General features: G+C 42.2%; 1 protein-coding gene across 7 annotated transcripts in view; it reads right to left on the bottom strand.

Moving 5' to 3' along the window:
* Window positions 1–20,000, bottom strand: part of sox5 (SRY-box transcription factor 5) — a 418,494-nt gene that overhangs the window by 148,115 nt on the left and 250,379 nt on the right. For 3 of the 7 annotated variants that reach the window (XM_037539854.1, XM_037539868.1, XM_037539856.1), the window contains exon 1: window positions 16,392–16,550. The exons of 1 other annotated variant lie outside the window; for it this stretch is intronic. In XM_037539854.1, the coding sequence (XP_037395751.1) occupies window positions 16,392–16,429 (38 nt within the window). In that variant the 5' untranslated portion in view covers window positions 16,430–16,550. Of the gene's footprint in view, window positions 277–14,777; window positions 14,814–15,677; window positions 15,962–16,391; window positions 16,551–20,000 lie in introns of those variants that run through there. 3 more of the 7 variants (XM_037539867.1, XM_037539859.1, XM_037539862.1) reach the window with 3 other exon arrangements.

The following is a 20,000-nucleotide window of genomic DNA, read 5'->3' as shown; positions in this document are numbered from 1 at the left end:
CAGCTCTTATTTCACTATTTAAAAGGATCCAGTTTCTTTTTCTGGTAGATACCATTGGTTAGAACTTCAGGAGCTGAACAGAAGGCCTTACAGGGCGAATCCTGTGAGAGAAAAGTTCTAGATACGTCTCTAGTTGTGAATACAAGCCATAGTCTAACCAGGCTCCAGGAATGGAAAGAGTAGCAGCAGCTCTGTGCTCTACTTACTGAAAGACTCACTGAGAAACTGATACATGTGAGGGTGTAACTTTGGGCTGAACACCAGAGAAATTCAGCAGGACCTTCTGCAGGGGTCCAGGGGTCTACAGCCACGGGAACGAGATGGTGAAAGCTATTAAACAGCTTTTGGAAATGGAAAAAATCTAGAAGGATCTAAACACACCACATGCATTCCAACGTGAATATGCCTAGTTTTAATGCTTTAATGTCTAGTATAGTCTGAAGGCGGTCCTTGTCTGAAGCAGTAGCTGCTGTCAGATCAAAAACTCATGTTTCCATTTTTGACGTTTTTCAGTTTTTGACATAATTTGAAAATCCCTGATAGTTTTTACATTGTGCATGAATTTCACAATGGTTGGACTAAAGGAAATGACTCAAAATGACTTGGAAAAAATTCTGGTTCCATTGACTTACATTAAAAGTAAAGTAGGTTTCTTCCTTCTCCTGCAAAGTCACCGTTTGGAGATACGAGGTTTTGTTCCGACAGCAGCGATATGTGACTTTGTTTGTAAAAATCATATCATCATTGTAAGAATATTAAATAAAAGGGTCGCTAAATCATAAATAAAGCACAGCTTGGCTCTTTAATGTAAAAGTGCTTATATGGCATTTACCTCTTCTCACAAGCACATTCAGTGGTTCTGGGGCACCAGGCAAAAGGCAGGAATGGGCAAATGAAACACTCCTACAAGCTAAAATGCATATTAATGTCTGTTACCAGCTTCGAATAAAACATACAGGATGTGTTTCACAAGTTTTAAATGGCTGCTTTTAATCTAGACCAAACAGCCATGAGAATCACTGTGAACTCAGTGCTAACATACTACTAGAATCCCATAGGTGTGCTAGTAGAAATTAGTATTACGGGGGTTTTTCCATGTTTTTTGACCACGTTCTGGCATTTATGGCCCAAACTGAAGGCCTAGCTCTGATAGTCAGAAACACACACACACACACACACACACACACACACACACACACACACACACACACACACTGTCACTCCAACACCATTTATATACACTCTCCATTCAGGTGAATGGGCTTTCTTCAGAGGTGTGAGCTTCTGCCGAGAACGAGGCTCAATCTTTCTGCTTGTAACAGTCCAGCAGGGCTCTGTCTACACACACACACACACACACACACACACACACACACACACACACACACACACACACACACACTCACACACACACAATCCACTTCCTGTTCGGCCCACTGACACAAGCCTTTCACAGTTCCTCTTGAGCAATAAAATGTCTATTTTCCTCCAAGCCTTTGAAGTATAATTACTATACAATTCCGCTCCCTGGGTGAGCAGGTTATAGCAGCTATTTCATTTAAAGTTGGCAGACCTGCGCTTGTGGAGAGCCTACATGAAACATTTAGAGCATGTAGTGATGTTGGGATTAAAAAGAAGGGGCTTTATTAAGTAGATAAATTGGCAGCAAAGCTGGTCTCCGAGGTCATAATTAGTGGCCATTAGCATAATTTCACTCCATCCTTCTGTGGCTGTCATAAAGCCTGGCCTGCCAAACAGACACACACACACACACACACACACACACACACACACACACATTTCCTCAGCTGAAAAACACACAAACATGCATGCATGTGCACACATAAACCCGGCACTGAGCAGAAACGGCGTGCGCGCACATACATAGGCGCTCGCGCTCCCTGCGCTCTGCCTTGGCCGCGTAAACCCCATTGAAACGCAGAACGGCGTCTTCGGCCCATTTGCATTGTAAAGTTTCGTCACGGCCTTCGCTCATTATCTCCAGGTTTTAATACATTTACTGCCATTCATAATCTCCAGCAGGCAAAGAGCAATTAACCTCCGCGGATAACATTCATTTCAGGCCCTGTACAGTACAGCGCACTGTAAAAATGAACTAAGCTGCACTCTAATACCACTGAAAGGCCATCCGGTCGGCAGCCACACTCTCAGAGCAGTGACCTGTACTGTTTCTCTTCAGAGGCCAGCATCACATCCACTGTATTGACTGACAACTACGCAAACACAAAATATAAATGCCCACGTGTGTTTTTATGGCACTGTAATACCAACAAAACGCCGTCTTTATTATTCTGTTAGCATTCAATCAATCCCTCAATAAACTGATCATTGAGATATCCGCTTACAGGCCATGGTTAGGTCGACTGTATTAGATGCATGCAGGCATTCGCGTGCCGAAAAACTGCGCAGAAAGAAGGAATAACACAAAATATGACTGCTTGTATGTGTTTACAGCAATTTAACACTAACAGAATGCCTTCTTTGTTATTCGGTTAACATGTAATCACATCCCCAGACTTTCCTATCACTGGTTGGATCCGCTTAGAGCAGTGACCTGTACCTTTTCTCTTTAGAGACTAACATCACCTCCACTGTATTGTAGCATTTACAGACTGAAAACTGCCGAGAAAGAAAGAAAAGCACAAAATGTGAATGCCTATATATGTTCAATGGCACTATAATACCAACAAAATGCCTTCTTTATTACTCTGTTATAAACTGACCATTGAGATATCCGCTTAGAGGCCATGGCTAGGTCGACTGTATTAGATGCATTCAAGCCTTTGCACACTGAAAGACTGTTTAGAAAGAAAGAAAAATACAAAATATAATTGCTGGTATATGTTTACAGCACTATAACACCATCAAAATGCCTTCTTTATTACATGGTTCGCATGTAATCACATCCCCAGAGCAGAGACCAGCCATTTCTGATTACAGGCCATAGTAAGGTCCACTCTCTTAGATGCATGCAAGCATTTACACGCTGAAAAACTGCTTAGAAAGAAAGAAAAATACTAAATATGAGTGCCTGTATATGTTTACAGCACTATAACACCAATGAAAGGCCTTCTGTATTATTCATTTTGCATGTAATCACACCTTGAGCGAAGTGACCAGGCTCAGCAGGTTGGATGTATGCAAACGACAGAATTATTCATTAACAAGGGGCACTAAAACTGATAAGATAAACATAAATAAATGAACTTCTATGAATGCTTATGGCATAGTAGGCACACATTGGCCTGCAATCACTCCCTCAGAGCAGTGACCAGTGCAAGCTTTGCAAGTGTCTCTAAGAGCTCTAATACATGTTAATAAAATATGCAATAACACTGTAACTACTAATGATTTAGGCAGCGTTACAGATGGATTGCAGCAGTACAGCCTGCGTAATTACATGTGTATCGACTTCAGTTTTGCCTCATGTAATTACAGAACTGTATCTTCTTTCCTGGAGTGCAGTGTTAAAGTTACACTGTAAAGTAAGTGGACAGTTCCTGTGTAGTTACTATGTAGTTACTGTGTAATAACAGTGGTAATAGACGTTGCTTTGGGTTTAATGTAACATTTAATGAATGTTCTAAGTGTTATGTGTTAATATAAGGGGGCATCTGCTGTTCTGTCTCATTACAGACTGGTTTAAAGCTGGAACTGGTTACAGCGTCACAGCAGTAGCAACATAAACACCAGCTGAATGTGAGGAAAGCTGGCAGATACGGCGTAAATAACGTCTTAATGTAAGTTATTACCATTGTGTAATTACACATGAGAGAGAATACGCTGCTACAGCTATCCAGATACACTGGTGTAAGTACACAGGCTGTACCTCTGTAATCCATCTGTAACACTGACTAAATCATTAGTAGTTACATTGTTGTTGCATATGTTATTCACATGTAACTACACAGTCATTAGAGACACAATATAAAGCGGGACCGCTTTGCTTATAGGCCACTGTCATGTCCACTGTATTAGATTCAAAGAACTAACAGAATGAAAACATCTGCACCTGAAAACACCTTAATGCCTGTGTACGTTTTGGCTATTTTTATAGCTTTAATACTAATTAAATGCATTTTTTTATAATACTGTTAGCACGTAATCACACCCACAGAGAAGGGACCAGCCATTTCTGCTTACAGGCCACCATTAGGTCCACTGTATTAGATGCAAGCAAAGCTTTTAATAATAGAAAATGGCTAAAAACGAAAAAAAAAAATGTAAAAGCGTGAATTCCTATATAAGTGTATAGCACTGTGATGCCAATGAAAGGCCATATTTATAATTCAGTTTGCACGCATTCATAGCCTCAGTGAAGTGGTCAGCTATTTCTGCTTATAGGTCACCGCCAGGTCCAGTGCGACTGTTGTATGCAAATGATAGAATTATTCATTTACACTTGAAACTGATGATGAATGAATGGAAAACGGCTTCCGATGAGTCTTTATAGTGATAAAAGACACCATTAGCATGCAATCACGCCCTCAGTGAAGTGACCAGCACCATTTCTGTTTAAAGGTCAGTGTCATGTCCACTGTATTGGATGACGCTTTCATTGACCTGTGCCATTTCAGCTTACAGGCCACTATGACGTCCAGCGTGTTAGAGGCGTAAAAATAACAGAACTGTTCATCAACAAGGGACAATCAAACATATAAGAAAATATAAATGAATAAATACATTTCTATGAATGTCTGAGGAAGTATAACGCCAGCAGAAGTCCATCTGTTAGCATGCAATCACACCCCGAGAGCAGTGACCAGTACCATTTCTATTTATAGGCCACTGTGAGGTCCAGCATGGTAGATGTTTCTACAGAGTTGGTCATAAACAAAGGAGATAGGAAACAGTAAAAGGCTAAAAAATGTCCGTTTATGAAAGAATATTTTAATACGGTAATAGCAATGACATTAGATTGAGTTAGCACCCATCAGAGCAGTGACCGTTTCTGTTTAATAGCCACTGTCGTGTCCAGCATGTTAGGCAAAGTAACAGAATCATTCATTAACAAGGGACACTGCAACCTGCCAATGCTGAAAAACACCTATGTGCATCAAACCAGTGATCTGTTTGGATCCACACCCTCAAAGCACTGACCGGTCCACCATCATGTCCACAGTAAGTGGTCACTGCAGCTGCTAAGATGGAAAAAAAGTCCTAAAACTGCAGCATCTGTGCGGCATATTGTGCTGTGTGTGTATATGTATATATACATATCTGCACTAATGAGAGGAGTAACAGCAGCCACATTAAGTTGATGACGCGCTGTGGCTTTGCTGCTGGGTCAGAAGTCCAGCACACCAGGCTAAGCAGTGACTTGCTGGGCTAATCGCTAGCCGCTAATGGCCACCCCACCGGTGTGGCACTCCACCACCCCCTCAACCACCCCCTCCCCCGTCCCCCGGCTGAGTGTGCTAAGCCGGGATTAAAGCCACACTCCTCTGCCAGTGTTTCTGATGCTGATTGAAAGCGCTCCTAAAGACCCTCTCATGTCACATATGTACGTTTTCTCTAATCGGACGAACGTAGCGTCCATTAACTTCCCGAGGGAGGCCGCGCTTTAAATACTAAAACGGCCAAAAATGCCAGAGCTGTGCGCTTTATCTAATCGCCATCGCCCGGTGGTTAACACACCACAAATGCTCCTAATAATAGCACATGCTTTAGCCACACACAACCGCGCGCACAAACACACACACACACACACACACACAGTCCAATCGCATGTTAATAGCTTTTGTTGCACATGTAAACGCCGCTCGAAAGTACTTATAATCACGTTTTAGCTGTTAGATGTTCAAACGAAGAGTCAAATGATCATAAATGAACAATATATATGTGTGAGTGTGTGTGTGAGTGTGTGTGTGTGTGTGTGTGTGTGTGTCATTTTCCAGTTTTTAACAAAATCTGAAAAAGCTTGTTGCGCTTTACATTGCGTGTAAATTTCAAGATTAAAGTATCAAAATAAACGGCCCAAATTCACTCGGAAAAAATTCTGGTTCCATTGGTTTACATTAAATGTACAGTAGGTTTTTTCCTTCTCCTGTAAAGTCACCATTATGGAGATACGAGGTTTTGGCCTGACAGCAGTGAGATATATATATATATGTATATATTTATTTATTTATTTTGCCATCATTTAAAAATCTCCTTTACACTGTGTGCAAATTTCATGATGAATGGACCAAAAGAAATGGCACAAAATCTCTTGGTTCTGGTTCCATTGACTTCCATTATAAGTAAAGCATGTTTTTTCCTTCTCCTGTAAAGTCACCGTCTTGGAGATTCAACACTCGAGATATTTTTATGTAGGAGGCACTATACCCTCCATTTCTGCTCACAGGCCACTACGAGGCCCAGTGTGTCCATCTATCTATCTGCTACACATCCTTTCAGACCCACATCACTGTCGTCTTCTCACAATGCAAGGACGGACAGAAATACCTGTGGATGTTTTCAGATCTGATTTTTTAGACTGGAAATTACATGTACACATTTACATGCATATTTATACACCAGCCCAATCCTGACCTCACCTTTAAACAACGTGCATTTTGTACGACAAAAAAAAAAAAAAAAAAAAAAAAAACACACTGAGGCCAATTTAGCTCAGAACAAAATAAACACAACATCATCACTCATGTCAGATAAATGCAGCAAGCACATCTCCTTTCTCCACCGATTAAGTGGCGGATTTCCAGCGCAGCAAACTCTTTCGGTAAACAAGGCCATCAGACAGCCCAAAGGTAAATTCCCCCGCAGGACGACTGTTTGATTTGTCCAGCGGATGGTGATGTCAGCCGGATGTGGCGGCTCCCTTGTGTTTCGGAGTGTGGGAATGAAAGAGTGAGTTTAAAGAATTGAACAATGAGGCCTTTTTCCCCACAGATAACAACAGCACTGGCAGCAGCGACAATACCTCAGCATTTACATACACATTAGACCTTAAAGACCAGTTCTCTCTCTCTCTCTCTCTCTCTCTCTCTCTCAAGCTCTCTCTATCTGTCCCTCGCTCTCTCCGATAGCCACATCATGACGCTCCATTCTGGACAATCGACTGTTTGTGTGGAACTGTGAGTCGTTCTCTCGGCCTTTCAGAGCAGTCTTTTAAGGATATTGCTTCATGGATATTTATAGTCTCTCGCTCTCTCGCGCTCTCTCGCGCTCTCTCGCGCTCTCTGAGGGGTGGACCAGACGCAAAAGTGACTCTGCAATCTTCAGCATACTCGAAGGTGCTCTCTCGCTGACTTCATTTGATGCTGACCGCTCGCTACTAATACTTCAGCTTCACCAGCTAGCTGGACCAAACTGAGTACTTTCATTTTGTTTCTTATTTAAACAGAACAACCTAATTACATATTTAATTACCTAACGAGTAAACAAATAACAAACTACAATTACGTGTAATTTACCGCTGTTTTCAGGACTTTTTTTGCTCTGCTGTGAAAGTGAATGTGAAAGACTGCACGAGAACAGCTAATCATAACAGAATAACAGAACATCTACTCACCTACACTCCAGAGACAGTTCTTCAAGGGTTCTTTAGTAAAAGCAGTGGTTCTATACAGAACAATTTTAAAAATGCTTCTATATAGCACCAAAAAGGGTTCTTCTGTTGTTACAATCTTGACTGCGTAACAATAGAACAATCCTTTTTGGTGCTATTTTCAAAAACCTTTGCAACACATTTTCTCTCAATCGGAAGAACCATTTCACCATGCAAGGAACCCTTTTAGGGTGCAAATGGTTCTTTAAGTGTTCACGTTTCTATTTAGAACCACTGTCTTAGCTAAAAAACCCCTTAAAGAACCATTTTCTTAAAGGAATCCCAACCAGTTTGCATTGCAATTACAGAGCAATACCAACTTTGAGTGAATAATAATTCATATCTAATAACCTCATGCTTTTGCTTTCGCTGATGACTACGACTTCTAAGGGTTAAGTATAAAGGGCAAAGTATGTCAGCTGCCCACAAGCTTTGAAACCACATCGTACATTTCAGCCACACTCTACACTGAAATGCTCTAAGGGAGCAGAGTGAGAGTGATATGTGTGAGCGTGGAGCATATAACTCAATGGAACCGAACGTCTGGCAATCCGTTCTGAGAATTGGGAAGTGGCTCTTTAACCCCTTAAACGGCCAGTGTCCCGAGGTGGGCCCAAAGTTTTAGTACACACTTCTATAACCTAAAATAGCTCAGCAGATTGCACTGAAGTCCCTGTGGTTACTGAATTATAAGCCTTAGTGTGTAATAAGCCTGGAATTTGAGGGGTTCAATCTGCCACCAGACGAGTTGCAGTACATGCATGTCAATGTTGGCCAGAGCAAAAAGCGCCAGTGTATAGATTTGGAACTTTTTATGAGCTACTGTGTTTCCTATCATTGTGTAAAAGATGCATGAGGCTTCTTTTATTGCTTAATGCCATAGTGTGTGGTTTATTATTGGTTTATTTAATCAGAGAAACTGATGTATGACTTAAATTCACATGCAAAAGTTTGGGCACCACTTGCCAGTTATGTTTTGTTGATTTTCTTAGTGAAGGCATCCTCTATGGGGAACAAATTTACTGTGCATGTTCTATTTATTTGCTCAGTAAATAAAAAATATGTTTTTAAAATATTCAGCAATTTGCATTAGAACGCGCAGACATGTGTTCCCTGAAGATCCTGTCAAACACAAGGTCCACGGGCCAAATCAGGCCGGTGACACAGTCCTATTCGGCCTGTGAAACGATTTCGATTTTCAGTTCTTATTAACCCGTTTCACCCTGAGATGCACTACAGTCCCCAGTATGCACTGTAACATAGTGTGTGTTCGGAACCCAACAGCAATCTATGGGCCGCAATTACACCGCAAAAAGAAAGGATGCCTGGTGCCTAGTTTGAGTTTTAAAAAACTGATATCTAAAGCAAAAAAGTGAGTAAAAGTGTTTGGTGCCTATTTGCTGTTACAATTTTGTTATATTTTGAATAAACACTGCGTTTCTGAATAAAAACACAGCTGGCCCATGGATGTTTTCACACATTTTAACTTAGAAAATCAGCAGAAACATTAAAAACAGTGTTAAAAGTTTAGTGTAGGCAGTTTGTAGACAGGGTAGTTTGCCAGACAAACTAAAGACAAACATGCGAATGTTTTGCAAAGTAAAAGAAAACAACAAACAAAGGGAAAAAAAGCAGCACATCTTGAACAGAGAAGAGCGGATTGCAGCGCAGAATCGGCCGTGAAGGAGAGAGCTCATAAAGGAGGCTTTTTCACATGAAGCCCATGTATGCCTATATGTGCGGCGAGCAGCGTGTGTGCGCCGGGAGCCGAAACACAAAGCAGCCTCTGTGTTTTCCCTCTGGTTTTGAAGGCGGTGGGGCCACCCCGGCTTCCTGTCCAGCCTTTTCCACAAAAGGCAAGAACACAGAGTCTAATGTCACTGTCATCCATTAGCATTTAGACATGGAGTTGAAGTCACGCACACACAAACACGTTAACGCGCCGCGGTGCGTGTTCGCTGAAGGCAGAAGGCACGGGCCAGCTCAGTGAGCCTACAGCGCCGGGACGAGTCCTCCAGCCGCACGCACACACGCACCAACACACAAATACACAAATACACGCATTTGCCAGCGCTTTTAGTCATCGCTTCAGCCGTCTGCATAGTTTCCTGTCATTTCTTTCTCTTCTGATTATTTATTTCTCTTACGCTGACTCAGAGGGCCGTGATTTTCAATGACATTTTACCTTGGAGAGATTCCACACACACACACACACACACACACACACACACACACACACAAGAGCCGGAGATCTTCCGTTCCAGCTCTTCACTCTGAAGCGTTCGGCCCGGCACGAGAACCGACCAGCAGCCCCTGCTTTATTTACCTCTAAACGCAGGGAGGGGAGGCGAAGGTAGGACTGTCTTTAGGCCAGCAGGGTCAACAGGAGCCTCTAGGTTTGTGCGTTTACACCCGTCCAGGGGCCAGATGTGCGTGCGAGCGTCGGATTCGTTAAGACGGCGGCTCAACTGCTCAGATGTCCTGATGTTAATCCTCAGACTAAGAAAACTTGGGAAATGATAACACGGCCTGCGAGCTCACACTCCTAGCCAAGTGGAGGTTTTTATTGAAGTCAGCGTCCCCCTTTCTTTAGAAACTTGGCACAAAGCTAAAGTAGAAAATGTGCCGCTACTTTTGCACAGAGGCTTTTTGCGTTTCGGATTTCCCGTGAGTTCATTTCAGCAAATAAGCTCAAAATTTGTGCATTAAATCATGCAGAAGTGTGTTGTTCCCTGAAGTGTACAGAGTCTCAAGCAGAAAGTCAACACAACTTGTAATCTGACCAAACTTTTGCATCAGATCCCAAAAGTTTAGTCCCTGTGTGGTGTTGATGTATGTGTTACTCAGTGGGCTGGTGGACCCACCACATTATTGTATTTAAATCAATACAGCCACAAGTTTAAAATATCACAAGTGGCCAATGTAGGGTTCTACTGTAGCAGCTGTAGCCAGTCAGCAGCCTGTCCATGTTGTCCACCCTCACACACACACACACACACACTAACAGCAGGCCATGTAGGAGGAGAACAGAGTGAAGGACACAGCACCTCCACACTTTTACTCCCCGCGGGTTCAGCCCAACACCACATGTGTAATATAAATGTGTGTTGGGGGGGAAGGGGGGGGGGGGAGGTGAACAGAGTGAAGACCCTGAAAATGGGTTATTTTAAATGTTCTTCACAGAAAATGAGCAAAGACCAAGAATCTGAGGCTGAAATAATAATAAATCATTTTTTCTCTTGGTAAACACTGAAAATGACCTGACCAGCGCACAAGGGTTCTCCATCTCGCTGCTATGTCTGGTGCCACTGCCTCTCAACAACACGACTCAGAGAACCTAAGACATTTTTTGGGTTTTAAAAGTTGCCGCAAAACCAGCCGCTCACTTAAACTGCAGTGACTTCTGTGGCTGTGTCAGCCGTCCTGGCGACCCCTCCCACTGATGAATATGCATGAGTGATTTTACCCACGTTCTGTCATCAACACGGCACTGAGGCTCTGAGCACTGAGGCTCACATGCCAGTTAAAATGATGGCTCTAAGGGTTCTTTAGTAAAGAAAATGGTTCTACATGAAACCATGAACACTTCAGAAACGTCTGCATGATCAAAGGGTTCTCTGCATCATGAAAGGGTTCTTCAGGTTGTTGGAAAAGTGCACAAATGTGGTACAGAACTTTTTTGAAAAGGGCTCTACATAGCACCCAAAAGGTTCTTCTATTGTTACGAGCTTAAGCAGAAACACCTTTTAAGGTGCTACACAGAACCCTTGTCGAAAAGGTTCTGTATAGAACCATCAACAGCACATTTTCCATCAGTCTGAAGAACTATTTCACCATGTAACCAGCCCAAGGGTTCATGAATGTTCATGGTTCTATATAGAACCATTTTATGTACTCCAGAAACCTTTGAAGAACCCTCTTTGTTGAGAATGTACACTTTTAAAAACAATAGTTATTCAAGGGTTCTTAAGTAAACATAATGGTTTCATATAGAACACCTTTAAAAGGTAGAACCCCTTTTTTGGTGCTAAATAGAAAGCTTTTCCAAAAGGTTCTACATAGAACCATCAAAAGCATGTTCTCCATCAATCTGCAGAATACTTTCACCATGCAAAGGACATGATAAACATGCAAAGGGTTCTTTGAGGGTTCATGGTTCTATATAGAACCCTTTTCTTTACTAAAGAACCTTTGAAGAACCATCGTTTTTAAGTGAGTACATGCCACGCTGGCAGAGTGGGACCGATTTGCACCTCAAACTGCTGCAAAAGGCTCCGAACTTCAGCCCTGAGTGACTGCGAGCATTCTAGCCTCCGAAGGCCGCGTACGGAACGTGAGAACCTGTGATGACGTTGAGAAGCTCAGGATGAATAAGAGCTGTTTAAACGTTAATGACAGTAATCGTGACTAACTGGACGCTGTTTAGGAGCTGCAGCAACAGAAACACACGTCAAACACACACACACACACACACACACACACACACACACACTTACTCCTCCCTTTCCTGAAGTACCTGAAAGTACAGAGACACTATTGTACAGCCTGGAGAACACACACACACACACACACACACACACACACACACACACACACACACACACACACACATATACACACACACAAACACACACTCTGTTTTTCTCCTATCTTTCGCTCTCTACTCCTTTCTCTCTCTTTTTCTCTCTTTCACTCTCTCTCTCTCCTTCTTTCTCTCTCTCTCTGTTTATTCCTTTCCTCTTTCTCACTCTCTCGCCTCTAGGCCTTTTCTTTCTCTCTGTTTTTCTCTGTCTCTCCGTCACTGTTTACACCCCTGTCTTTATGTTTCTTTTTATCTCTCTGCTTCTTCTCTTCTTCTCTCTATCTGCTGCTTCTTTCATTCTCCCTGCTTTTCTCTTTTTTCTCTTTCTCTTTATTCCTTCTCCCTCTCTCTCTCTCTCTCTCTCTCTCTCTCTTTCCTCTCTCCTCTCTTTGTCTGTCTCTCTCTCTTATCTCCTTCTCCTCTCCCTCTCTTTCCCTCCCTCTCTCTCTCTCTCTGTATGTATCTCTCTCTGTATGTATCTCTCTATCTCTCACTCTCTCTCCCCTCTCTCCTCTCTCTCTCTATATGCATCTTTCTCTCTCTCTCTCTCTCTCTCCTCTCCCATCTCTCTCTCTCTCTCTCTCTGAAGACATCCAAAGTGACAGAACCCATTTAGCAGTGCAGCCATTGATTTTTATTGCTTTGCTCGTGATGCAATGGTCTGCTTTGACATCTGACCCATAACCCCTGACCCGCTGTCATATGACTTCTGTCTCATTACTCCCTCTCTCCCTCTCTCTCCCTCCCTCTCCCTCCCTCGCTTTCTCTCCCCGCCTCCTCTCCTTGTTTCTTACAGAAGGCCAAGCTCTGGACTCCACCAGCGTCGCTATAACCTCCAGATCAGCCTAAAAACAGGGTCTTTCTCGCCCCATTGGTGGACCGTCGGGTCAGCTGACCGCCGGGGGAGTGGGGGGTAGAGAAAGGGGGGGGGGGTGGCTTTTAGCATTCTCCTCTGGTATTCTTCAGCCCCTCTTTCACTGCCCCCCCAGCATGGAGACACGGTTATCAAGCCTGTGTGAGGAAGCACAATATGGGCCAGACAAAAGAGCCAGTCTGCACTGAATAGACCACAGTGGATAAGAGAGAGAGAGAGAGAAAGAGAGAGGGAGAGAGAGAGAGTCCATCACACACACACACACACACACACACACACACACACACACACACACACACACACACACACACACACACGGCACAGTGCACTTTAACCAGTTAACACCACATGAGACCTATTTAACGACACACATGGTCTGAAGAGATTACAGTGCTGCGACTTCATCGCTCCCGAAAAAAGTTCCGAGCGGGACCGAAACGATCAGCCCCCGTCACACCACCGCAGCCCAGTTCAGTTACACCTCCAGCTGGTGTCGTTAGGCTGCTCTGTGCTTAACGAACGCGTTAAAAACAGCCGCAGGTAAGAGAAAGAAACGAGAACAAGAGGTGAAGTAAAGGGGTAAAGGGACAAATGGGGCAGTGTTAAAGTGCCTCTCTCGCCCCTTTTTTCTCTCTCTCTCTCTCTCTCGTTCTATCTTTCTGAGGAATGTGACAGTTTGGCCACAAAGTCTTCGGTCTGCGCTCTCAGCACTGCAGCGACTGTCCAACAGCAGACGCAGAGAAAAGACATTATTATTTTTATTATCACTATTTATATTTATATTCTTCTTCTTCTTCTTATTGTTTGTGTTATGATCAGTCGCACGAGTCGGTCTCCATAAACAGTAAACAAACTCCTGTTTCACATTTCACAAACTGGTAAAGCATAACAACACTGAAATCGTCGCTGTCGGACCAAAACATCCAACTTTACCGGAGAAGAAAAACATTCTTAACATTTAGAATTAAAGTTCATAAAGAAATGATTTATTATTTATTATTATAAGCCAGTTTGGGCCATTTCTATTGGCCCGTTTATCATAGAATTTGGACACCACATAAACAGAAGCTGCTGATTTCAAACATAAAAAGAAAAATGACAAATATAAAGATTCAGGGTTTCTTCCCAACAGCAGTGAAATCTATATATTTTGACATATTTTTGAAAAGAATAGCAGCTGACGTACAGCATATCACACTTTTCTTACTGTAATAGTAATAATTCTCTAATAAAAGTGTTAAAAAAGAGGAAAAATCTCATTTTTAAAAAAAAAATAACAGCTGATGTACAGCATAAATCACACTTTTATCACTCTATTAATTATATTTGTCTAAGAAAAGTGCTACAGGAGAGAGAAAACACACATTTTTTAAAAAGAATAACAGCTGACGTTCAGCTTATAGCACATTCCTGTCACTCTAACAGTAAAAATTCTCGACTGAAAGAGGGAGAGTGCTCGACAATGTGCCTCGGAACGAAAGCTTCCGCAGTCATAAAGGAAAAATCTTAAAATCTAACACGTTTAAAGAAAAGCACACAAGCTGACATCACCACGCCGAGCAAAACACAGGGAAAACAGTCCTTGCAGGCAAAGCAGATGAATATTTAACGTAAACGGTGCTTTCTTTGCAAATTAGTGCTGCTAAATTGAAATGAGACAAATCAAAACAGCCACTTTTTAACAAGCTGTTTTAGCTGTTTGGCTTAAAAACGGGAAAATTCGGTTTAAATCACAAGAAAAACTGACTTACGGAGACGCAGAAACAGCCAGCATCAAGAGACGAGCGCTCACACACACACACACACACACACACACACACACACACACACACACACACACACTGCCCGCATTGAAGAACTCCCTCACACACACACACTCACACTCTAAACATCAGCACTTCATAAACACACACACACACACACACTCCCCTTTAACCACTGATGGAGTGCATTACTCGAAAGCAGAATTTACCCATCCTTCCCCTCTAAGTCATTGTAATCCCCACTTTTATCTCCGCACCCTCTGCTTTTCTATGTAATCCTTTAAATTTTTAATTCCTCATAGCTGTTGTTATCTGTTTCTCTCTCTACCCCCCCCACCCCCCCCCACACACTTTTTGCTGGCTGAATGATTTATTAAAAACACATTTCCCCTCGTCGTACAAATGTGTTCTTAATTCAGGGATAAAACCGGGCAGTTTATCGCCGAACAAAAGATTAGTTTCATCTGGCAAAACAGTGCGGCTCTCTAATGCAATAAAAAAGAGCGGTGGGCATTAAAAGGAGGGAATTACGGTTAATCTCGCCGAAGCTTTGGACTCCGAAAGCCACTTTTTGTTGACACGAGGGGGGCGAGAGTAGGTGCGAACGCTCGGCGGCAGGAGGCCGGGACGGCGGCCGGACATATGGGGGCAATAAAAGGAGGAGAAACAGGACGGACAATTGTTTTCACTGTTTTCTCTTTGCGGATGGAATAAGAGTGAATAAAAGCGAAGGCGGGGGTCTTAAAGCGTCTCGCAGCTCAGAAGGCGCACAAACAGATGAGCGTCTCAAAGGTCCTAACCAGGGACAGCGCAGGAGTTTCCTGAGAAACCTTTATCAAACACAATCTCTCTCTCTCTCTCTCACTCTCTCTCCCACACCCAACTTACCTCCCCACTTTTCACAGCTTCTTTAAAAATAATCTGAGCGGCTACGTATTAAAATTTCACAACAGACGGACAAACAGAAATGATCCGAAACTTCCAAACATTTTTTTTTCTCTCCTTCTCTCATCGTTCTCGCGCTGCTGCTCACATTCGGACACAAACACGCGAAAGTACACAATCCAAGGAAGGAGAGGAGGGTAGAGTGAGGGCGAGAGAGATAAGGAGAGAACAGAGAGAGAGAGAGAGAGAGAGAGAGAAGTAAACCTGTTACTCCGGCCGGCAAGCAGAATCAACATATTGACATGTACAACTTAGTTTGAGGACGCTGCCCAGAGAGAGGGCGAGAGACATAGAGAGAGAGAGAGAGAGAGAGAGAGAGAGAGAGAGAGAGAGAGAGAGAGAGAGAGAGAGAGACAGAGAGGTTTCTCATGGTCACTACAGCTGGGCAAAACAATCAAACAACAAAGTGGACACAGAACACATACACATGCATACACACACAAACACATACACACACGCGCGCACACACTCACACACACACAAACACAAACACACAAACACTTCCGAGCACGTCCCAAGCAGCTCTCTCTAAGCCCTCTCTCGCTCACTCCTGTCCCGGATCGCTCCGAAGGCGAAGCCACACGTGCCCCGTCAGAGTGTGTGTGTGATTAGGAGTGTGTGTGTGGGTGTGTGTGTGTTATAAGAATGTGTACATACCTGTTAAACTCCTGAGGTATCTCAGGCTCAGTGAGCATGCTGGAGACCGGGGGTTGGGGGGTGTTTTCTAACGCACAGATCCGACAGCATGCACGTCCGGCCGCTCACGCTTCACACACACACACACACACACACACACGCCCCACAGCCTACTGCTCCTCTAACCTCTCCCACAGCTCACTCCCTCTGCCTCTCTCTCTCTCTCTCCCTCTCTCTCTCTCCCTCTCTCGCCCTCCCTCCTCTCTCCGTCTCTCCTCCCCTCGCTCCCTGGCTCTCAGCTCTCAGATCAGCCCTTAAAGGGCCAGAGCACTTATGCCACACGCGCACCCCTCGCCCGCTCCGCGCACCCCGCTCTGCCTCTCCTGCCCGTTAGCGCTGCGTCTGAACGTTAGAGCGGAATATTTAAATGCGCTCAGTGCAGCTCAGTCAAACTGGAGTGGCGCAAAACTCAAATGCAGAAAAAATGTCCTTAACTTTTGATGCTCGTTCATGTAAAGAGTTTCTATTCCAAGCAATTTGGGACATTTTAGTTTCTACTCTAATTTAAATTATTAAGATTAGGTGACCCTTAATTGGAAATTTCACCTCCGCGTTTAACCCGTCCTGTTCAGTGAAACACCACACACACACTAGGGGGCAGTGAGCACACTTGCCCGGAGCGGTGGGCAGCCATACCCACAGCACCTGGGGGTTAGGTGTCTTGCTCAAGGACACCTCAGACCACCGACTTTCAGGTCACAGGGCCAGTTCCCTAACCTCCAGCCCACGACTGCCCCATTCATGTCAATAAATGAAAAGTGGACAATGACACTATGACACAGCCTTTAAACTTGCTTTAAAGCTGTCTGGGCAGTGAGTGTGTTTCAGCCAGTAAAAACACAATCTAGTATTAAAAAATATACTAAACAAAAAATAATCAATACACACGAATATAAATGCAGTAAAATGTCATTTTAGTAAAAAAAAAGTTTTTGATTACATATTTGCTCAGTTCCATCAGCAGCACACTGTTTATATTGTATCTACACTTGTTTAAAAAGGATCTCGATAAAGTGAGAGAAGAAAAGAAGAACCACGTTCGGCTCCAGAGAACAGTGCAAAAGAAATGTAAAGAACCTTTAAAAGGTTTAAAGAGCCTTCACACAATAAACACTGACTGAAGGCCTCTTCCTAGATCCTTTAGCTTATTCTTCAACCTTTACAAAGGTGCTTCAGTCCCACTTTATACTGCGTGTCTCTAATAACTGTGTAATTACATGTGAATAACATATGCAACAACAATGTAACTACTAATGATTTAGTCAGTGTTACAGATGGATTACAGAGGTACAGCCTGTGTAGTTACACCAGTGTATCTGGATAGCTGTAGCAGTGTATTCTCTCTCAGGTGTAATTACACAATGGTAATAACTTACATTAAGACGTTATTTACACCGTATCTGCCAGCTTTCCTCACATTCAGCTGGTGTTTATGTTGCTACTGCTGTGACACTGTAACCAGTTCCAGCTTTAAACCAGTCTGTAATGAGACAGAACAGCAGACGCCCCCTTATATTAACACATAACACTTATAACATTCATTAAATGTTACATTAAACCCAAAGCAACGTCTATTACCACTGTTATTACACAGTAACTACATAGTAACTACACAGGAACAGTCCACTTACTTTACAGTGTAACTAACGCTGCACTCCAGGAAAGTTCCTGTGTAGAAGATGCACTTGAGTAATTAGATGAGGCAAAACTGAAGCTTATACACATGTAATTACATAGGCTGTACTGCTGTAATCCATCTATTACACTGACTTAATCTTTAGTAGTTACAGTGTTGTTGCATATGTTATTCATGTGTAACTACACAGTTATTCGAGACACTTAATATAAAGTGGGAGCAGTTCTTCACCCTCACACATCTCATTCACTATGGCAGTGTGCAAAGAACCCTTTCCGGCACCTCAACGTTTAGTTTTAGTCGATGTTTATGAAGAAATAATTGCTAACCGCTCAGATAAAAGGCTTCATATATTTTATTCGTCTTTTATTTCCTCAGCGCCGTGTATCCGAGACAAATAACACAGGGAAAGGTATTCCACAGAGCACAAAGGCTTTTCCGCAGCTAAGAGCGTCTAGTCTAATCCTATCTTATCAGAATTCTCACTGTATTTGATCACAGCGACAGAGGCGTGATTGATCCTGAGCCGCTCTTTTCAGAAAGATGGCTTTATACAGTAGAATGACGTCGCTTGGTTCATCGCTCCTCAACTTTGGAATCAATAAAAGCAGGAATGACAAGATTTAAGATAATAGTTTCTGATATTTTCGGCAAAACAAGGCAAACAGAAAAGATCAATACTCAGGGAAACATACATTCCCAACATGTTTGTATCCCCACCAAAATGGGTTCTTCACGGGTTCTTTAGCAAAACCCAATGGATATATATTTATATATATATATATATATATATATATATATATATATATATATATATATATATACATATATATATATATATATATATATATATGGCCCGCTCTATCAGATTAGCTCATGTTGCGGCCACACAGTAAAAATAAATAAATTTGTTCATTTAATAAAAACAATGAAGTCGATCTAATTAAACCCAAGGCATTAATAGAGACTAGAATAAAAATCTATAAGTTATATATATATATATATATATATATATATATATATATATATATATATATATATCAGCATTCATAAGGTGCTATATTATAAATTAGGAGCCCTACATTTGCACTTGTGAAAATAATATTTTTTAAAGATCCTTTTTAATTTCTTTTAAGGAGAAGCTGAAAGATTTTGATTTATTATTAGTTTAATTTAAATTTTAAAAAGTCTGTAGGCGGAGCCTTATTTTAGCCACACCCCTGCATTTTAGAGCAGCAGGAAGTGAGGCTGCATCCCTGTCCCTCATGGCCACATTAGATCCCATTGTTTTGAAGTAAATGTGTCCCAAAGTCTGAAAAAATAAAATCAGTGAGGAACATTAAGAACCACCATATTTTCTGCAGTTCAGCACTTTTTAGGGTTTTAATGAGAAATATGATGATTTTCTGGGTGAACAGCTGCTCAAAGCTGCGTTTCTGATCTCAAAATGATCTAAAATTGTCAGAGCTGACATACTGATACTGAGTTTGGTAGAGTTTGGCTGTTTTGGTCGTGACAGAATGAAATGTTCATTCATTGTTTTTAATAAAATACACATAATAAAGGCTTAGAGCCTCTCAGAGCAAATGGACTTTAGTCTGAAGCCTGAAATCAGTTCAAACACCAAATATGTTCCAGCTCTGACTTAAATACAGAGCCCAAAGAGTCATTAGAGTGCTTGACTGCTTCTTTGCATGGTTAATAATGTAGAACCTGCTGGGAATTACTTTTAAAATGTTCTATGTAGCACCAAAAAGGGTTCCACTAGTAATAAACCAAAATGAAAATTCTTGGCTGAGACTGAAGCTGAAAACAGGAAATTTAGCACCAGGCCAAAAATAAAAAAAACTGAATACGACGTCAATAAATAAAAACTATTTATGTGAAGTTGTTAAAATGAAAAAAACCCAACATTACCAGAGAACCAACGGTCC

The sequence above is a fragment of the Pygocentrus nattereri genome, chromosome 1, assembly GCF_015220715.1.
Source record: "Pygocentrus nattereri isolate fPygNat1 chromosome 1, fPygNat1.pri, whole genome shotgun sequence".
In the NCBI taxonomy this organism is placed as follows: domain Eukaryota; kingdom Metazoa; phylum Chordata; class Actinopteri; order Characiformes; family Serrasalmidae; genus Pygocentrus; species Pygocentrus nattereri.
This window is presented reverse-complemented; position numbering and strand designations above follow the sequence as displayed.